This window comes from Durotheca rogersii (assembly GCF_024521655.1).
Source record: "Durotheca rogersii strain YMJ 92031201 chromosome Unknown GGS23scaffold_4, whole genome shotgun sequence".
Taxonomy (NCBI): domain Eukaryota; kingdom Fungi; phylum Ascomycota; class Sordariomycetes; order Xylariales; family Xylariaceae; genus Durotheca; species Durotheca rogersii.
The window spans coordinates 2,177,333-2,194,276 of NW_026251235.1; the positions used below are offsets into that span (position 1 = coordinate 2,177,333).

The 16,944-nt window shown below is 57.1% G+C and overlaps 6 protein-coding genes across 6 annotated transcripts; 2 read left to right on the plus strand and 4 right to left on the minus strand.

The window, feature by feature from the left end:
* Nucleotides 1-36: 36 nt before the first annotated feature.
* Nucleotides 37-1,623, plus strand: GGS23DRAFT_376307 (homoserine dehydrogenase-domain-containing protein). Its single transcript, XM_051513392.1, has 2 exons — nt 37-356; nt 433-1,623. Exons 1-2 carry the CDS (start codon nt 320-322, stop codon nt 1,488-1,490), a joined length of 1,095 nt encoding a protein of 364 aa, XP_051374943.1. The 5' UTR covers nt 37-319; the 3' UTR covers nt 1,491-1,623.
* GGS23DRAFT_376302 (uncharacterized protein) lies at nt 1,491-2,196 on the minus strand. The gene is made up of 2 exons (XM_051513391.1): nt 1,949-2,196; nt 1,491-1,875 (listed from the first exon to the last, which is right to left on the minus strand). The coding sequence occupies exons 1-2, from the start codon at nt 2,057-2,059 to the stop codon at nt 1,615-1,617; spliced, it is 372 nt and encodes a 123-aa protein (XP_051374944.1). The 5' UTR covers nt 2,060-2,196; the 3' UTR covers nt 1,491-1,614.
* Nucleotides 2,197-3,748: 1,552 nt separating this feature from the next.
* GGS23DRAFT_376370 (uncharacterized protein) lies at nt 3,749-5,523 on the plus strand. Its single transcript, XM_051513393.1, has 2 exons — nt 3,749-3,995; nt 4,060-5,523. Exons 1-2 carry the CDS (start codon nt 3,925-3,927, stop codon nt 5,492-5,494), a joined length of 1,506 nt encoding a protein of 501 aa, XP_051374945.1. The 5' UTR covers nt 3,749-3,924; the 3' UTR covers nt 5,495-5,523.
* Nucleotides 5,524-6,283: 760 nt separating this feature from the next.
* Nucleotides 6,284-8,663, minus strand: GGS23DRAFT_376387 (MFS general substrate transporter). The gene is made up of 3 exons (XM_051513394.1): nt 8,076-8,663; nt 7,341-7,802; nt 6,284-7,262 (listed from the first exon to the last, which is right to left on the minus strand). Exons 1-3 carry the CDS (start codon nt 8,391-8,393, stop codon nt 6,510-6,512), a joined length of 1,533 nt encoding a protein of 510 aa, XP_051374946.1. The 5' UTR covers nt 8,394-8,663; the 3' UTR covers nt 6,284-6,509.
* Nucleotides 8,664-11,842: 3,179 nt separating this feature from the next.
* Nucleotides 11,843-12,510, minus strand: GGS23DRAFT_594378 (ubiquinol-cytochrome C reductase hinge protein-domain-containing protein; the record flags this gene model as incomplete). Its single annotated transcript, XM_051518154.1, has 3 exons — nt 11,843-12,024; nt 12,180-12,282; nt 12,424-12,510. The coding sequence occupies 3 exons, from the start codon at nt 12,508-12,510 to the stop codon at nt 11,843-11,845; spliced, it is 372 nt and encodes a 123-aa protein (XP_051374947.1).
* Nucleotides 12,511-13,997: 1,487 nt separating this feature from the next.
* Nucleotides 13,998-15,018, minus strand: GGS23DRAFT_376507 (uncharacterized protein). Its single transcript, XM_051513395.1, has 2 exons — nt 14,661-15,018; nt 13,998-14,596 (listed from the first exon to the last, which is right to left on the minus strand). The coding sequence occupies exons 1-2, from the start codon at nt 14,919-14,921 to the stop codon at nt 14,081-14,083; spliced, it is 777 nt and encodes a 258-aa protein (XP_051374948.1). The 5' UTR covers nt 14,922-15,018; the 3' UTR covers nt 13,998-14,080.
* Nucleotides 15,019-16,944: the final 1,926 nt, after the last annotated feature.

Consider the following 16,944-nt stretch of genomic DNA (forward strand, 5'->3'; position numbering starts at 1 on the left):
GGACCTAGGAGGGACGTATCATTGGACAGAGCTTTACCACAGTGAAACCTCATCACGACAGACAAGAAATGGGCGGCCACCATTCCCACTATTCCCACGAATAACAATACTACGTATTACTAGGAACGCTAGTAACAGCCCCGCCATTCGGACCACGGGGCACAGGAGCTCAGTAAGCTTGGGTTAGTAATGCCATTAATCGCCATGAAGTTCACCCCACGCTCCAAGAAGTGAGTGAAATGAAGCCAACTCTGTACAATCCCTCCCTACACTGCACTCTAACCACCAACCTTCGACCAGACACGAGCTGTCAGGAAACATGGCTGCAACTCACAAGGTATCCGTTGCCATTATAGGTGAATCCACTCTCTCCCGAACCTGCGGACGGAGTACGGCTCCAAAGCCGTTCCATTGACTAATCGTTTCCTACAGGCGCTGGTGGCGTCGGCAAATGCTTCCTATCCCAATTCGAGGCTCTGTCTAAGCGACGGCCGACTCCTAAGCTAGACCTCTGCTATATCGCTACGAGCAGGAAAGCCCTCTTCAATGCCGACTACTCTATCGCTATCGACAATGTCGCCCAGGAGCTTGCCGCCTCCAGCAAATCGCCCCTGAGCCTGCCCCATGTCGCCGACTTTCTCGCCGCAGCGCCCTCCAAGGTCGTCCTCGTCGACAACACTAGTTCCCAGGATGTGGCAGACACCTATCCCCTCTTCCTCAGCCGCGGAATCAGCATCGTCACCCCCAACAAAAAGGCCTTTTCGGGCTCCTACAAACTGTGGCAGGACATCTTCACTGCCGCCGCTACGTCCGGAGCCAAGGTTTATCACGAGTCCTCCGTCGGAGCCGGTCTCCCTGTCATATCGACGCTGAAGGACCTCGTGGACACTGGCGACGAGGTGACCAAGATCGAGGGCGTCTTCAGCGGCACCCTGTCGTTCCTCTTCAATTCGTTCGCGCCCGTCGACGGTTCCGGTGGCCAGTGGTCCGCCGAGGTGAAGAAGGCAAAGGAGCTGGGCTACACCGAACCTGACCCCCGAGACGATCTGAACGGCCTTGATGTCGCTAGGAAGCTAACGATACTGGCGCGACTGGTGGGCCTACCTGTGGAGTCGCCCACTTCCTTCCCGGTGCAAAGCCTGATTCCGAAAGAGCTGGAGTCGGCTTCGAGCGGGGATGAGTTCTTGCAGAGGCTCCCCGAGTTCGACGCTCGGATGGAAGAGACAAAGGCTGCGGCTGCAAGCCAAGACAAGGTGGTACGGTTTGTCGGTAGCACCGACGTGGCCAGCAAGGCCGTCAAAGTCGGGCTCGAGTTGTTCGACAAGTCGCACCCCATCGCGGCCCTTAAAGGCAGCGACAACATCATTAGCTTCTACACCAAGCGGTACGGGGCCAACCCGCTCATCATACAGGGTGCTGGCGCTGGAGGCGAGGTGACGGCCATGGGAGTCACTAGCGATCTGCTCAAAGTACTGTCGCAAATATCGTAGAACCAAATCTGATATGCAAATCTAACGGTATTATTACTCCGCCTTGCTGCGGCCTTCTATGCCACTGCGGCTATCTGCTGTCGTCGGATTCTTGTGATTGTTGGCGTAATATTTTCAACGCTCTTCACCAGCTGCTCGAGTGCCCTGGGCGGCTCCTCAGTCTCTGACCCGTAGCTCGGTTGGTATCGAAAGCGGTGGTAGAGCCGGGGCCACTTGGCGAGGCAGAAGCAGTCAATCTTGCATCCTGCTTTGGAGGCTCGCGCACAATGCGGCTCGGCCGTGGCGCGTCTCGCGGCCGGGGCTGGTTCAGCCGCCAAATCCAAAGGCAGAAGTCGAAGAGGATCAAACTCGCGAAGGGTATAAAGAATGCGAGGCTGGCTAATTTCTACACGAAGCTAGTCAGTAGACGGGTCACGCGGGAGGGGGGGGGTTAACTAAGGATGTCGGTGCGCGCGCACAAAACAGAAGGCGATCCAGTTAATGACAGACCAGACCTCTGCGGGGACCGAGCCAGGGCGGAGGGCCTGGACGAGCCAGGTCGCAGTTAGGTCTATCGCCATCGTGGTCATGGTTGACGGAGCGAGAAAATCGACGGAGAGCGCGCGTGAACAGGTGCGGGCGTGCGTAGAACAGCAGTGGTAGTGGCGAAGTGGGAACGGGGCCACAGTCGGGCTGAGCGACAATATTTAGGTGTTGCCAGACCCGCGCGAGGGGCTGGTGCGTGGCCCGACCGTGACGTGATCCTGGCACCGGCGACGGACGAATAACGATCGATAGAGCTTGGATGTTCGCGCGGTAGGCCGATGGGAGACGCCGGCAATTGTGCCAACGCTGTATGCGAGATCAGACGAGATCAGGGCCTACAGGCGAGGGATGCGGGAGGGCAAGATAGAGTGAGGAAGTGCAGGCGTAGGAGGAAAGAAGGCTAGCTGATTCAATACCTAGCTGGGGCCTGAAGAAGGCGGAAGGGCTAATGGGGGGGCTATTGGACCTGACGAGGCGCGAGTCGACTAGGGTACCATCAATCCGCCTTGGAAAGGTATCTCTCTCGGAGTGACGGCATACTCGGCGATGGTCGGGAGACGAATATATGAACATCTAGGTACACGCAGAAGGGAAATAGAGTGAGACGGCGGGAGAGAGATTAGAAATACACGATAGAGGGATACGTACGCTCATATGTTGGAGCTGCTGAGCCAGGTGAGATAAGACGGGCTGGCCCGGATGCCTCCGGCGTCATACCATAGAATCCATTTAATTACAATACAATGTACACAATGCCTAGGTTAGGTACGTCCAGGGATGCATACCGAGGTGTGCTTGGAGGATGTACCTAGCATGGAAGCCCAGGGTACCTCAGATACCTCCCTAGGTAGGTACCTCCTACCGACCTCTAGGAGGTAGGTACTACCTTAGGTAAAGACAGAGAGAGATTGCACGCGTAACAGGCAGCGGATAGAGAGAGGTATCAGGCAGGTATTGGAGGTAGGTTAGGGAAACCCCTCGTTCCCGGTGATCTGATCCTAACACGTAAAATAATTTAATCTGCGGGGCAGCTATCCGGATCGCCCTCGCCCTCGCGTAATTCGACACCCACATACGTGTATATTGCCATAATCCCTCTCTAATATCCTTTATTTATTCGTTTCCGGTAGGCAGGGTTACAAAAAAGTTTAAGTTTTTAATTTATTAAATTAAGTTAAGTTAAGTTTTTAGGAAAAGAAAATTTAAGTCTTTTTTTTTTACAACCCTGCCCGTAGGTGACTCGGACATTCGCAACCACGACAACCTCCGCGTCATTCGCGACGATCCCGACGCGATGTCTCGTCGCCCCCTGCTCGCCCGCCTGGTAGAGTGGCACATGCGTATTCCGTCGCCGATTCGCCAAGCCAACCATCGCTGTCCGGCAGCGTAGAAGCCCACGTCCGCTTCCACCCATCGCCTCCATTTCCGCCACATTGTCCGACGCGGCCCTGTCCACGGCAGCATGGGTGGACGATGAAGGGACCTGAGAATGGGGGGGCCATCCGAATGCACACTTCTTCGTGCCTAGGCAAATACATGATATATATACCTAGGTAGGTATGTCGAAACCCGGCGCGCAGATGGGGCCCATACCTAGCTATGTACGTGTGCTAGCGAAATTAACCTGCCAATATGCCGCTATGCAGGCCTGGACATACGTATTATGCGCCCTGCACGTGTTACTATTCTCTTCCGTTTCCACCACCCTGCCCCCTACCATCACCGCCTCGATCGATCGATATCTGCCTCCCATATACACTCCCATATACACTCCCATATACACTCCCAAACTTACAACCTCGTACCTCCCCAACTCGCGTGAGCGCGCGCGAGAGAGCTATATCTAATTATCTGCTTCGTCACCTGAGGGATACCGCTGAACTAGTCTCGACCTCTGCCCTCGTCAACCATGGCCGCTCCTCCGTGGGCAGGCACCGCGAGCCACCAGCAGTTCTACGTCCTGCTGACGGGAGCTAATAGGTATGTCATCTCTCCGTCTTATGCGACGCCGGGTCAATGCATTTCCTAAACTCGCCCAACTTAGTGGTGTTGGTCTCGGCATCGGCCAGCGAATCATCGACGAATTTCTCACCTCGCGCTCTCTCTCCTCCCACTTAGTCCTCATACCCACCACCCGCTCCGCCGCCAAGTCGCGGCAAACCATCCTCGCCCTGCGCGCCCACGTCGAGAAGACTGCCAACACCTCGAACCAGCTTCGTGCCCGCGCCGGCCCCGACTACAACCCCAAGACCGTCATCTCCCGCGTCCACGTTCTCAGCGTTCAGCTCGACCTGTGCGATCTCAATGCGATATATAGCGTTGCCGAACAGCTCGTCCACGGCAAGATCAGCGACCCAACCGGCGTCATCGACGACGTAGCCATACCCAGACTCGACGCTGTACTCTTCAACGCCGGCATCGGTGGCTGGTCCGGGCTGGACTGGCTCGAGTTCGCGAGACAATTCCTCCACGTCGGGCTCGTGCAGAGCACTACATTCCCTTCTTTTAAGAAAGCTCTACCTGCCGTCATATTAGACCAGCGAAAGCTTCTCGGCGACGCCGCCGCCACCAGCCTAAACACGCCCCCCCCGGAGCTGGCCGAAGTCTTCTGCGCAAACGTCTTTGGACACTATATCCTCGCGCACGAGCTCCTGCCGCTGCTGAGCCGTTCGCATCCGGACGAACCCCGGGGTCGCGTCGTCTGGACCAGCAGCATCGATGCCGGCCACGACCATCTCGATTTCGACGACTTCCAGGCCCGGCGCACCAAGCCGCCGTACGAGAGCAGCAAGCGGATAACGGACCTCCTCGTGCTGACGGCCGAACTCCCGAGCGTCGAGAAGGTAGCCGCCTCCTACTTCGCGTCCTCACCCCCCGCCACCACCACCGGCGAGGACAAGCCGTTCAAGCCCCGCTTCTACCTGTCGCACCCGGGCATCGTCTGCACGCCGCTCTTCCCGCTCAACTGGTTCCTCTTCTTCGCGTACTGGTGCGTCATGTACGTCTCGCGCTGGTGCGGCTCGGCCTGGCACCCGATCGAGCCGTACCTCGGCGCCTGCGCGACGACCTGGCTCGCGCTCGCCGACGAGGCCGAGCTCGAGCTCGATGCCGCCGGCAGCAACAGCAGCGGCAGCAGCGCGCAGCGCGTCAAGTGGGGCACGTGCGCGACGCGTGGCGGCCGCGTCGCCCCCAAGGAGACCGAGGTCGAGGGCTGGGGCTGGGACGGCCGGGTCGAGGGCCGGGACCGCCCCGAGGCGGAGACCGGGGCCGGCATCCTCGGCAAGGGCCGCGGCCGCAAGTGGGACGCCGTCGCGCTTACTCGGGAGCGCAGGGAAGAGTTCGAGGCCGACGGGCTCCGCTGCTGGGCCGAGCTCGAGAGGCTCCGGATCGCCTGGGAGGTGGCGTTGGGGAAGAGGGCCAAGGGCAAGGGCGCCGCGGCGGCCGAGAACGGGCACCGGGCCAACGGAAATGGCTTGTAGCGCACGAGGCGTGGGAAGGGGGGGGAGGGGGCGAGCGAAAAGGGAAGGGGGTCGGTCCGTCGTGCTCGGTATTCTCGCGTATACATACCTACCCCCGCGAGAGCCGGGACGTTAATAGTTAATGATGGCGACGAGACGGTGCGGAGTTGTATGTATGCGGTTGACATCTCGTGCGCGCGCACACACATACATATACACACACATATATATATACATGTATATAGATTCTCGCACCATGTATCTACCATCGAACACCGCGGGGCGGACTCGCCCCGCGAGCCCCACACTCATCGTCGTGCTCGCGTGGGTTAGAAAAGCATGTCGGTATGCACATGCGACTCATGTGTACCTACATACCGAATCCGAGACAATGCACACACACACACACACACACAAGCCGAAGCTTGAGACAAACCAGAGACACTACACCAGCATGCCGCATCCGATGCCAGATCCAAGTACATACAGCTCCCCCGGCCTCTGTCTTACTTATTATATACCTAGGTATTTACTTGTTCGTCTGCATATGTACGTGGATGTGCCCGTATAAAGAAAACATGTGAAAATATATATGCACTCCGGGGAGGGGTCGGGGGCGGAAATATGGGACCCCGGAGAAGAGAAAAAACATTGGATATCATCAGGTTTTAATTTTCCCCCTCCTCTCGGCTTCGTCGCTTCACGCTCTGCCCACCTTCGCTCGTTCGGTACGCGGCGGTGGAGACGCTACGAACCAGGAAGACAGGCCATGAAAAAAAAAAAAAAAGAGGAGGAGCGAGACAAGGAAAATAACGGGCGGAAATGCGTGGCCGTCATCCGTCCGCCTACCTATCCCATCCCCATAAAGACATTAGCCTCCCCGCTTGACATGCTACCCGACCTCCGTCCCGCGTACCCAGCATCTGGTGTAGCCGTCACCCGCAACGGGAAAACAGCCATTATATCCGAGATGCCTCCTTTTTATTCCCTTCGTCGTCGCACAGGCCTTCTTTTGCCCTCGTACCTGCGCCGCCTACTACACTAACGGAGGAACCTCGGTCCTCTCGTCGCTCCGGGTCCTCCTCATGACGAGTCTGTCCTTGCGCCCGAACAGACCAAGCGCGAGTGGTAGCGGTACGGTGGCGAGTGCGACGACCGCCGTGAAGATCAGCGCGTTGAACATGTGGAACGGAGGATCGGCAACGGGGCCAGCCTTGAGAGCGTCGCTGATCAATATGAAGGCGCCGCCGAGCAGCTGGCCGCCGGACCAGGCGATGGTCGAAGTGACCTCGGGGCTCACGGGGTGAGCGATCTCGGCGAGGAACTCGAGCGCGACGGGCACCAGGGCGAAGCTGGAAGCGCCAAGCAGGGCGAGCACGACATACGGCCCCTCGAGCGAGCGTGTGCCCGGCATCCAGATGAACACGAGGTAGCAGAGACCGATGACCGGCACGGCGATCTTGATCGCGAGCAGGAACTGCTTCGTGCGGTCGAGGATCGGGCTCGAGATTGCGGAGACGATGAGCCCGACGACGATGAGGATTGCGCCGGCGATGCCAGCGTCGTCAGACGTGAAGCCGTACGGCATCATTATCTGGTTCAACAGCGAAGAGATGCTGTTGAAGAACCCGACGAGGATGCCGAAAGGGACCAGGATGAGCCATATCTCGAGAGACCGGAGGTGCCGTAGCGACGAGCGCAAGGACATCTTCGGCGTCGAGCCCGACGGCCCCGGGGGGGTGGGCGGCGCAGCTGGGATGAAAAACGAGGGGAGTGCGGCCACAGAGGACTAGTGCTTAGGTCAGTTTCGATCGCATGAGCGGGGGGAAGATGAAGCGGGTGGTTCGCATTCAGGTAAGCGACGCACAATGATGGCGACGTAGAGCACGGCATTCGAGACATCACCGGGTCCCGAGACCATGAACGGCACGACGAGCTGCCCGAGAGCAGCACCAAAAGGATTTGCCAAACTGGCCAGGGCGGTGGCCGCAACACGGCCCCTATTTGTGAACCACATGTCGGAATAGCGTGTGGGAGCGCTCAGCACGAACGGCTGGGCAAGCCCAACTAGGATTTGACCGAACATGACAACGCCATAGAGTCCGCCATCGCGCGAATGAGAGCCGGCGAAGCGGATCCAATTCCCCACCAAGATCAGCACGGCAGAGGCGATTATGGAGGGCCTAGGTCCTAGATGCAGAGCATAGATGGCAGCGGGAAAGATGACGACGAAGGCGAACAGGAAGCCCGTCGAGAACCAGTTGATAGCCGACTCGGTGGTATTGTAATATATGGCCGCATTTTGCGAGACGGGAGAGAATGTGAGCCACTAGAAGTTGCAAGGAGAAATGTGTCAGTCGACCCAGCCTTGACGGGAAAGCAGCACCGGGCCGAGGCCAGTTGACAAGCACGACGACAAGCCGACAATCGGAGATATATATATAGGGGGGGTGAGAAGAGGCGGGGAGGAGGGTGTGACAAGGCAAGCGGTCGAAGAGAATGATACCCCACAGCCTCCTCGACGCTCAGCACAACGTCTCTGTCGACACATGCAGTATCTGCCAGGTATCTGGTAAGACGATGAGATTATCGGCGAACTTACATCCCAGCTAATGATTATGTTGAGTAGGGTCAACTGTATGAGACCGAACCACCTCCTCTTGTATACCTTGTACCGAACGGAGCCGCGGTCGCCGTCGTCGATCGACGCCGTCTCTCCGTCGCGGACCGGGCCGGGGGCATCGGAGGGTGGCGCGAGGTCGCCGTCGCCGGCGGGAGAGTCGGGGGTGAGGCGGAGGTGGCCCTTGAGAGAAGCCTTAGAGGCGTCGGTGCTGACGGGATCGAGGACGTACTCGTCGGGCGCCTTGGCGTCGCTGGCGTCGCTGGCGTCAGCCATGGGGCCCTCACGGGTCGGAGCCATGTCTTCGGTGCGGGCGTGGGGGGCGTGCGGGTGGCCTCGAGACAGGCGCAGGTCGGTGGCTTTGAGGCTAAGGTTATGTCTACCAGCGACGACCGGTTCGAATTACAATGCGCACGTCCGTATATGTGTATTTTAGCGTACCGGGAGTTGCGCAGCGTGGACGGACAGAGAGATGCTCAAACCCAGGCGCCGATCATCGAGATCAGCCAGCTGACACGATCCGGATCCCGTTCTCCGGCCCGCTCAAACTTGCATCGTCCTAAAAAAAGACGGCGAATTGGATTCAAGCACGCCTACGCAGTTATCATGTACGAGAAACGACAGGCGGACAGGACAGGAGGAGACGGGGAGGGAACAGGGGAAAAAAGAAGACGAGGAAAAAAAGCTGGGCAAAGGAAGCAACGGGAGCGAAAGTAAAGACCAACGACAGATAGCAGTAACCAATCTCTTCCTCTCGCCTTTTTCCTGTTGGTTGGACAGCGGAGGACAGGGGAGTTGGCAGCAGGTGATATTATGCTATGCTATGGCTAGGGAGGATCAATGCCCGCCACTATCGCGTTCGGGATCCGCAAGACCCCCGTCTACCCGTCCTCATCGCACCGACAAGGAAGAGAGAATGTGACGCAGAGAGAGAGAGAGGAGAGGATGAGAGGCGATGGGCGAACAGGGGGAAAGGAAAAATACCACGCGACCTTCCTTTCACCGTCTTGTGCAACATGCTAGCTGGGCGGGTACCTATTGCGTACTCATAGGTAGGTACGGAGTATCCGTGCCTGCCGACCTAGAGGTGGTTAGTTGCTCCCCCTCGCTCGATCGTAATTTACCTATTTTCTAGACTAGACGAAGGCCGGCCGTCGGCAAGAGCAAGTCCGCCGTCCCCTCGGCACGGCGACTACGCTGCAATCGACGTAGCCCGACAGCACTGGCAAAACTACGAGATGTGGTGCGGACGTGTAGCGGATTGATTAGGTACTAATATTAGATGCGGGTGTACATGCCCACGTAGGCACCCGCCTAGGGGCTGCGCGAGTACCGCAGGTCGACCGGCTGCGTACCGACCTGGCCACCCTACTCCGCAGTACAATGCGTAAACCAGCCTGCGACTTGCCGCTGTTCGTTCTCCACCCGGGCAGGTCGAAGTGGGGAGGGGGGGAGGAAAAGGGGGGGAGCGAGGGATCGTGGCTACGTCGCCCGATTCTGCACCGCTCCAAGGCCAAAGCGGAAAGGTCCGGCGTGGAGGCACAGCTAGCACTGCTACCTCTCTCACTCGCAACTGGGCATGGGTCCACGCCCTGCCAGGACCGCCGGCGCACGTCCCGACCTTAAAAGTCGAGTGAGGTTGGGGAGCTGAAAGGGCGAGATGGGATAACCAAAAGGTCTACCCATAGAGTAGGTGTACGGGATGGGATGGACAACGAGGGGTCTGGTCTTCGTTCTTCTTCTAGACTCCCCACGTACATACACACGGAAGACACATGCACACACTCAGAGACACACAGACACACACACAGGTAGATACCTCAAGTACCCAAGGTGGGTAATTACGCTCGTAGGTACCTCCTCGTAGCCGAGTAGCAGGTCGGTTACGTGCTGGGCAAACCCGGCGAGGCGGATGGTTTCAGCGTTTCACTCGCCCCCCCCCTCGTTAGCCGTCGCCGTCATGAACGCCCCCTGGTTCCCACAGCTGACAGAATTGTCCCGTGCCCGCTGATTGGCCCGTCCGCCGGCCACATGTGCTGCTTCGGGTCCGCTGGCCTCCCACGTCACCCCCAAGGCTGCTACCTAAGGGCGTATCTAGCACAGGCTCGTAGGCAGGTGGCCCTGTCCTCATATGGTAGACGCACCCTCATTTCTTCCTGTGCCTCTCTCGCGCGGCGCCAGCCCTGAAGGCTGTTCAGGATGGGCACGGCCGAGCCGGTTCTCTCGAGTCTTGCCCGTACGATACGAGTTCGCAATACGCCGGTCGGTAGGTATTACAGACCTCCTGATCGCCGCCGTCGCGCCACCTCTACCTCGGCCGATGTCGCGCATCATCACATCCCGCACCTAATCTATCCGAAGGGTGTCGAAGGGTGCGTCGAAGGGTGTGTCGAAGGGTGTGTCGAAGGGTGTGTCGAAGGGTGTGTCGAAGGGTGTGTCGAAGGGTGTGTCGAAGGGTGTGTCGAAGGGTGTGTCGAAGGGGTGCCGGCGTCGGAAGAAGGCTGTTTCGAGCTATTTGGCGGCCCAGCCATTCTCATCTTCGTAGCCACACGTCAACACATACAACACGCGCGCCCGCCTTTATCGCCCTCCCCTGCTCCACCCTTCCCACTCCAATCTTGGAATTGGAACCCATACCTTACAACGTACTTCTTACACACAATGCGTGCGCGCATACTACCGTAGCACAGTAGGTGTACATACGTGCATTTCGGACATACATAATGACATGTCACACGCCTCGCTTCTACGCGCGCTCTCTCTCCACCGGGCCTATATGAATACGTATATATATGTAGTAGGGCCGAAAGGGATACTGTCAACTCGCGCCTGCCGATATACGCATAGCCACGCCGACTTATTTTACACGTCTGGAAAGACTCCAGCTAAGAGTGAACCGGCTTCCGCCCGGGCTGTCCGTCCGATCAGCATCGTGGTGAACCGATTACTATATATAGAGGGAGGCGCGCGAGTTGTCGGACGGGTCCGGCGTTTCCGGCGTCTCACTAGGCCGGCTTTACCGTAAAACTCGCCCGCAACCTAGAACATCAGGTACCCGGCCGGCAGAGGCCATGCAAGCTCGGGTTCGACTCGATAGGCCTTACTCGCTAGACCCCCCGTCTCTGCGAGACATGTAACAGGAGGGATGTGGAAAAGGGCTGGAGGAGTAAACGCTTGTTTAACTTGGCTTGGATAGCGGATAGCCGTATTCGCAAAGAAAAGGGCGCCCACCCCATTACCCCAAACACATCTCTAGTCCTCGAGTTGATCCGTCCCCGGGAGAAGTCGCCGGGGAAGCCGCCTGATACGGTAGGCTCCACGCCCAGACGGAGGTGGCCAGGCGGGGAAATAGCCGAAACGGGCCTGTTAGACAGAGTGGAGGAACGAGATATAATTCTTTTATTTCAGATGTCTGGCGCTGCGTAGGATACAAAGGATAGGACGGTTGTGATGTTCCCTATTCACATGTGTTCCCGCCCGAGCCGCAGATCGTGCTACGGGATCGCTGCCGCCGAAGGGGTTGCATTACGACGACGCCGGGAGGGTTGCCCCAATCGAGGACTCGGCAGCGCCCTGAGTCAATATGCACCTGCACCTATGTTATACGTGCGGTACCAGGCGAACCTCGGACGGGCTTCTTTGCGCCTGCTATTTAAGGACGGACCAGAGCTTGGGGGCTGCGCATTGGCCGGCGCAGTGGGCGAGATGGAAGACTATGCACACATGGCACAAGGCCGATTAGCCTCTCGTCAGCGCACCGGAGCACGCGCTTCTCTGCCGGGAGCGGGGCGCCGGCTCGGGAGAGCTCTCTTCTTACATTCTTCAACGCAGTCCTCGTCGGTTTCGCCGCCATCGGGGGGGTTGGTAACCCTCTCGACACACTCGTCGAAGTGGTGCTTAGCGGGAGCGCACTGCTTCGAGTTCTTGCAGTCTGCACGATGGGTATTAGCATAGGTATAGGTATATCTGACCACCACCTAGCAGTAGAAATCGCGGGTAGACGACATATCTCCACCCCGCGGGGAACAGCCGTCCCACGAAGAATACAGCATCCATGCATGCCAGACACGCCCAAGCGCAACGAACCTTCTTCAAATTGATCCTTGGGGTCCTTGGGTTCGTCGTCATCTTCCTCCTCCTCCTCTTCCTCGCCAGAATCGTCATCGTCTGCTTCGGGCGCCGCTGCGGCCTATAGGAAATCGCTTATCAGTATTTCTAGTGCGGGATAGACTCGGTATAGCGCTCGAGGCGGCGACATCGCGGGATGTCGGGAGTTCGCGGGATGCTAAGCCGAAGCAGCATGGAGGGGAGAGAGAGGCTCGAATCGTACCTTGTCCTCAGCTGGAGCTTCGGCTTCGGCCGCGCCCCACGGCGTGACTGCCTCGACGAGGTCCTGAATCGTATCCCAGATACCCATTGCGATAGGGCGAGCACTTAGCGGTTCCGATGCCTTGTTGTAGGGAGGTTGAAGGAGGGGTGATGATGAGGTGTAGTCTCGAAGAGTTATTGGCACCCGAGAAAAATAGAGCATCGCCAATTGAGGCCTGCTGATTGGCCGTGGCTTTTCGAGCTTGGATCACGTGGTTCTCGAGCCACCGGGTCCGTCCTACGTAAGAGGTTCAGTATATCGGGTTGCTGAATCCATTAAGTACCTACATAACCCGACATCGTGGATCCCAGGGCACCCTAAAAGGAGCCCTGTGATCGGTTGATTCGCAGCTGTATTTAAAGCTGTTCAATCGCCGTTTTGGCACCTAGGTTTACCCCCTTTCAATCAATAAGTCAGGTTCAGCTTTCAACGTTTTGTGTGCCTTATAAATAAGGCCGCGAAGCAACGAGAGTGAACCCTCCACAACGCACAATATCCCGTTGATACCGAGGGGCTGGGCCAATACAATGTACACGTATGGAGGTAAGTATATAGAGGAGTTATGTACCTACGGTATAGTAGGATTCCATCGCTTTAGAAGGTACCAATGGGTATTATATAGGTATTATATGTGTATATCCACCTGTAACTATGCGTATTTACCTGCATACCTACCTATATATGTACCTGTATATAGGTATATTTACTTGTACGCGTATATATCTGTACGCATACATATAACCAAACAAGCGCCTGGTAGCACACGGGGAGCAGCCTGGGGTGAACCGATTTGACGACATGCCCACCAATCCGTGTGTGTCGGTGGACAATTCGCATGCGGCCCGTCACTTCGGAGGTTGTTTGCCCAGAATTTATGGCCGATACAGGTGTATATATCCACGCAGGTGTCCCTTGCCTACCTACCTAGGTAGGTATTATGCGCGAGTAGATGGCACCCCTTCATCCAGCCGGGCCCGCATTCGGGTATTTCCAGTATCTTATCTCCAGGGGCTGGATCCATCTGATATGATAACCCTGCGTAACCGGCGTAGCAAACGATGCTGGCCAGTTCCACCCCGCTCTCGTATATGTATGTAGGTATGTATGGAGGTATGTATGTAGGTGTTGTATGTAGGTTAGGTGTGTATTGTATGTAGGTATTACCTATGTATGCATACATAGATGCCCGAGTACGGCATGTGTAAATCTACCTCTGCCTACATTGCTACGCGAATACGTTTTCGTAACCCAGCTACATACATATTGATCGGCTTGCATGAGGTGAGGTATATAGTGACCTGCTTCCTTCCTCCGTCCATTCGCATCCCCTCGGAGATCAGCTCCCTCGTGCTTCGTGCTGTGCTACGATTCCACCCCTTCGAAAGCGCTCGGGATGCTGATGCCGCCGCCGTACGGGCATATAAACGAAGGAGGTGGGCGCGTAGCATATGAGTGCCCGAGGTTCTCTATTCGGGGTATCAAGTCTTTTTTTTTCTTTGGCTTTCTTTTTTTTTTTCGTACCGCAAGGGGAAAATATCGTAATTCGGGGACTCTAGAGAGCCGAGTCCCCCTTACTCTCGTCGCCGCCCCGTAGTGACCGTTCCGCCGGGAGTTGCTCTCACTGCCTTTCTGCTTCTTCGCGCATACGCTCGTCGAAGCGCATGCTAACCGCTTGGGCTTGTGCCTCGTCGTAGTTTGGCGGGGGTTCGTCCGGAGTTGACTGCTGAGCCTGCCGCTGCCGGGCAGCTTCGTCCGCTCGTTGAGCTACGTCGCTGGCCTGGTTAGGATTGTTGCTACCTTGAGGGCCACTATATTCAGGAAGTTGCTCGTCGTGCACGGTTTGGGCCCAGTTGCTCTGCCCTGACTCCTCCGCAATCTGCGCCGCGTGGTGAAGTCGCGCCTTAAGTTCCACAAATTTCGACTCGAATTCACTGGAACCTCCATCTTTAAAGGTCAACCGTAGATTCACCCTGGGAAACTCCGGTGGAATGTTGCCGTCAGGCACCGGCCGCACACTAGCCTCCCAATACCACGGGCCGATCCACGATGAGCACATGCGGCTATCCTGGCAGCCCAAGATCTTGGAAGAGAACGACTTGAATTGGTCGGTGGGCTTGGAGGGAAGATATATAAGCTAGGGGCGAAGTGTTAGCCTCGTACTCGATCTTCATAATGTGCTATGCGTTGTTGCCGCTTACTCGTTGATTCGTAATGTACGCCGTTCCGCTCTCGCTCTTGATGTTAAGAGGAGGGGTGTCCGGCGGAGGCTGATTGAGAGCGGTTATGTTAAGAGCTATACGGCCCCTCGTTCTGTGTAGAATAGTCTCATGTGGCAAAGGCTCTATCTCCCCTGCCCGGGACAGCATCACCCAACTAGCTTCCAGGTCAGTATCCTCCTCGCCGCGGTTACTTTGACTGAGAATATAAGAGGCATGCTGGTCGTGAAGTCCGTAATCCATAATGGTGACGAGAGGCGGAGGTTATAAGTCGACTGCTCATACATGGGCGGCAAAACGAAGAGCAGGGCTCCCGGAGGAGAGGGGAGGGGAGGGGAATAAAGGGGGGGGGGGGTGAAGACGAATATTACATCCTAGAAATCACGAAAAGGGGGGACGAGGGAAGGGAGATGTAAGGACTCGTCAAGATTCAGACCGATGGGAGCGGACGAGAAGTTGATACATACTTTATTGACATTTTGGGCGAATGTGAAGGTGGTCAGCTTCGGGTATTGTGTAAAAGTTCTTAACTGGTGCCAACCGAGCACCTGGGATTCGTCGGCAGGACGAAAACGGGCAGGGTTCCAGCGATTCTGGTCGACAAAACTGGCTCGGTGGGCTCTGGCTGGTCTCGGAGCGGCACGGCTTGCAGGACGTTAGAAATAGTGATGGAGATGTTGATACTGGTAATGTGGGCCACTAGGACGGTAGCCGCTGGGACTCGTCCTGCTGGAACTGGGAGACAGTACGGCACGAATGATAGGGCGCTGCAAGGTCTCGCAGGTGTGGAGGTCCTCGGATATCCTTAGTGGGCAGCGAGATGCTGGAGATGCCGTACAGCTTACCTGCTAGGCAGGTATGTAGGTCCGGGAAGCAGGTAAGTAGAGACAGGTGACGGCTAGGCGGGCAGCTTAGCTAGCAGGCAGCGGTGCAATAGTAGGGCGAGATTCTCGGCCTTGCTTCGCTGCGCGGTGTGCGTCGTATGGGTCGCCGTACGTATGTAAGAGATGCGATTTTACACCATCCTATCCCTCTTGTGGCGTGCTAAGGGTCGAACGGGAAAGGGCCGGGTTTTGTGGGGGGGGGGGGTTAGAAAAAGAAGAGCTGTTAGAGGTTGGGCTCCTAGTCGATACGGTGAATGTCAGATCGCAGGGTCACTTGCTTTCTCTCTCCTGCTAGGCTAGCAAGGCAGACCAGGCTCTTGGGTTCCGGTCACGATAGTAGGTGCACAGTCGAGCGATGACGAAGACTGGCGAAGACACGGCGCGGCCGGGGGAACAAGCGACGTGCGGCACGGCTACCTGAGGTAAGGGTAGGTAGGTACGTATGTAGGTAATAACTCTGGAGGCAGGTACCTAATGTAGGGAGGCATGTAGGTACCTAACGGAGGTAAGTGGTCGGCCATGCAGCTGCGGTGGGTAAGAGTACCCAATGTACCTACCTTAGGTGCGTAGGGCATGGCTGCCATTCACCAGTAGGAATTCACCAGCAATCCTAGGATGCCTGACAGGCAACGCCGGTAGGTACCTCTCAGGTCGGTAGGGAGGCCAGGTACCTAGGTAGGTAGGTAGGTACGCACCATCTGCGTAGTAGGCATGTACCCTCCCCGAGCTAGCCCCAGGAGAGCGACCGCGTTGTGGTCAGGCGCCTGCTACTGGCCCGAGAGAGGAAACAGGCTGGAGAGGGAGGTGGGGAACCAGGATAAGGTGCCCGGGCACCGCCAAGGTTTGGATGGCAGAGGCCTAAGGCAGAACGCTACCTACCTAGGGGTACCTACCTAAGCATGGGATCCGCTGACATGGCCATTAACTGTAGGGAGCAGGTCGCCGCCGTATGGGGGGATCTCTCCAGAGACGGGTACCTGGGCCGTCAGCTGGATAACGTGCCAGCTCATGTACCGCCAACGCGAGGCGCTCATTTGTCGGTTGTTTCGCTCTCACATTCACGAGAGGGGTAATGGGTGGGGTGCTTGGGTAGAGCCCCAGCGACACACATCATGACTTACCTAATCGACTCCTCCTCAATGTCGCCTAGCTGGTCGGCTCCGCTTTCCTCTCATAACCTCCCCTCTGGGCAATGGGCTCGGTACCGCGCTTACCGTCTTGGTGTTCATCGGCAAGCGAGCTGCTCGCCGGCGCCGGGCCGGGGGTCCTCCTCTAGGTTTCACATGCTTCTTCTACGGACGTCTTCCACATATTCGCAGCTCCGCGACAAGCTTAGGCTCTAAGCTACCTAGGTACCTAGAGGAGGTATCCTCCAAATCTTG

What these genes read in the sequence shown, in the direction of transcription:
- GGS23DRAFT_376307 (XM_051513392.1), top strand. Translation starts at nt 320, where the DNA reads ATGGCTGCAACTCACAAGGTATCCGTTGCCATTATAG. An exon ending in GGTATCCGTTGCCATTATAG is followed by an intron (nt 357 to 432) that starts GTGAATCCACTC and finishes CGTTTCCTACAG; the next exon opens with GCGCTGGTGGCGTCGGCAAA.
- GGS23DRAFT_376387 (XM_051513394.1), bottom strand. Translation starts at nt 8,393, where the DNA reads ATGGCTCCGACCCGTGAGGGCCCCATGGCTGACGCCAGCGACGCCAGC. An exon ending in ACATAATCATTAGCTGGGAT is followed by an intron (nt 7,803 to 8,075) that starts GTAAGTTCGCCG and finishes TGCAACTTCTAG; the next exon opens with TGGCTCACATTCTCTCCCGT. An exon ending in TGCTCTACGTCGCCATCATT is followed by an intron (nt 7,263 to 7,340) that starts GTGCGTCGCTTA and finishes CCTAAGCACTAG; the next exon opens with TCCTCTGTGGCCGCACTCCC.
- GGS23DRAFT_376302 (XM_051513391.1), bottom strand. Translation starts at nt 2,059, where the DNA reads ATGACCACGATGGCGATAGACCTAACTGCGACCTGGCTCGTCCAGGCC. An exon ending in ACTGGATCGCCTTCTGTTTT is followed by an intron (nt 1,876 to 1,948) that starts GTGCGCGCGCAC and finishes AGCTTCGTGTAG; the next exon opens with AAATTAGCCAGCCTCGCATT.
- GGS23DRAFT_376507 (XM_051513395.1), bottom strand. Translation starts at nt 14,921, where the DNA reads ATGGATTACGGACTTCACGACCAGCATGCCTCTTATATTCTCAGTCAA. An exon ending in CGTACATTACGAATCAACGA is followed by an intron (nt 14,597 to 14,660) that starts GTAAGCGGCAAC and finishes CTTCGCCCCTAG; the next exon opens with CTTATATATCTTCCCTCCAA.
- GGS23DRAFT_376370 (XM_051513393.1), top strand. Translation starts at nt 3,925, where the DNA reads ATGGCCGCTCCTCCGTGGGCAGGCACCGCGAGCCACCAGCAGTTCTAC. An exon ending in CTGCTGACGGGAGCTAATAG is followed by an intron (nt 3,996 to 4,059) that starts GTATGTCATCTC and finishes CGCCCAACTTAG; the next exon opens with TGGTGTTGGTCTCGGCATCG.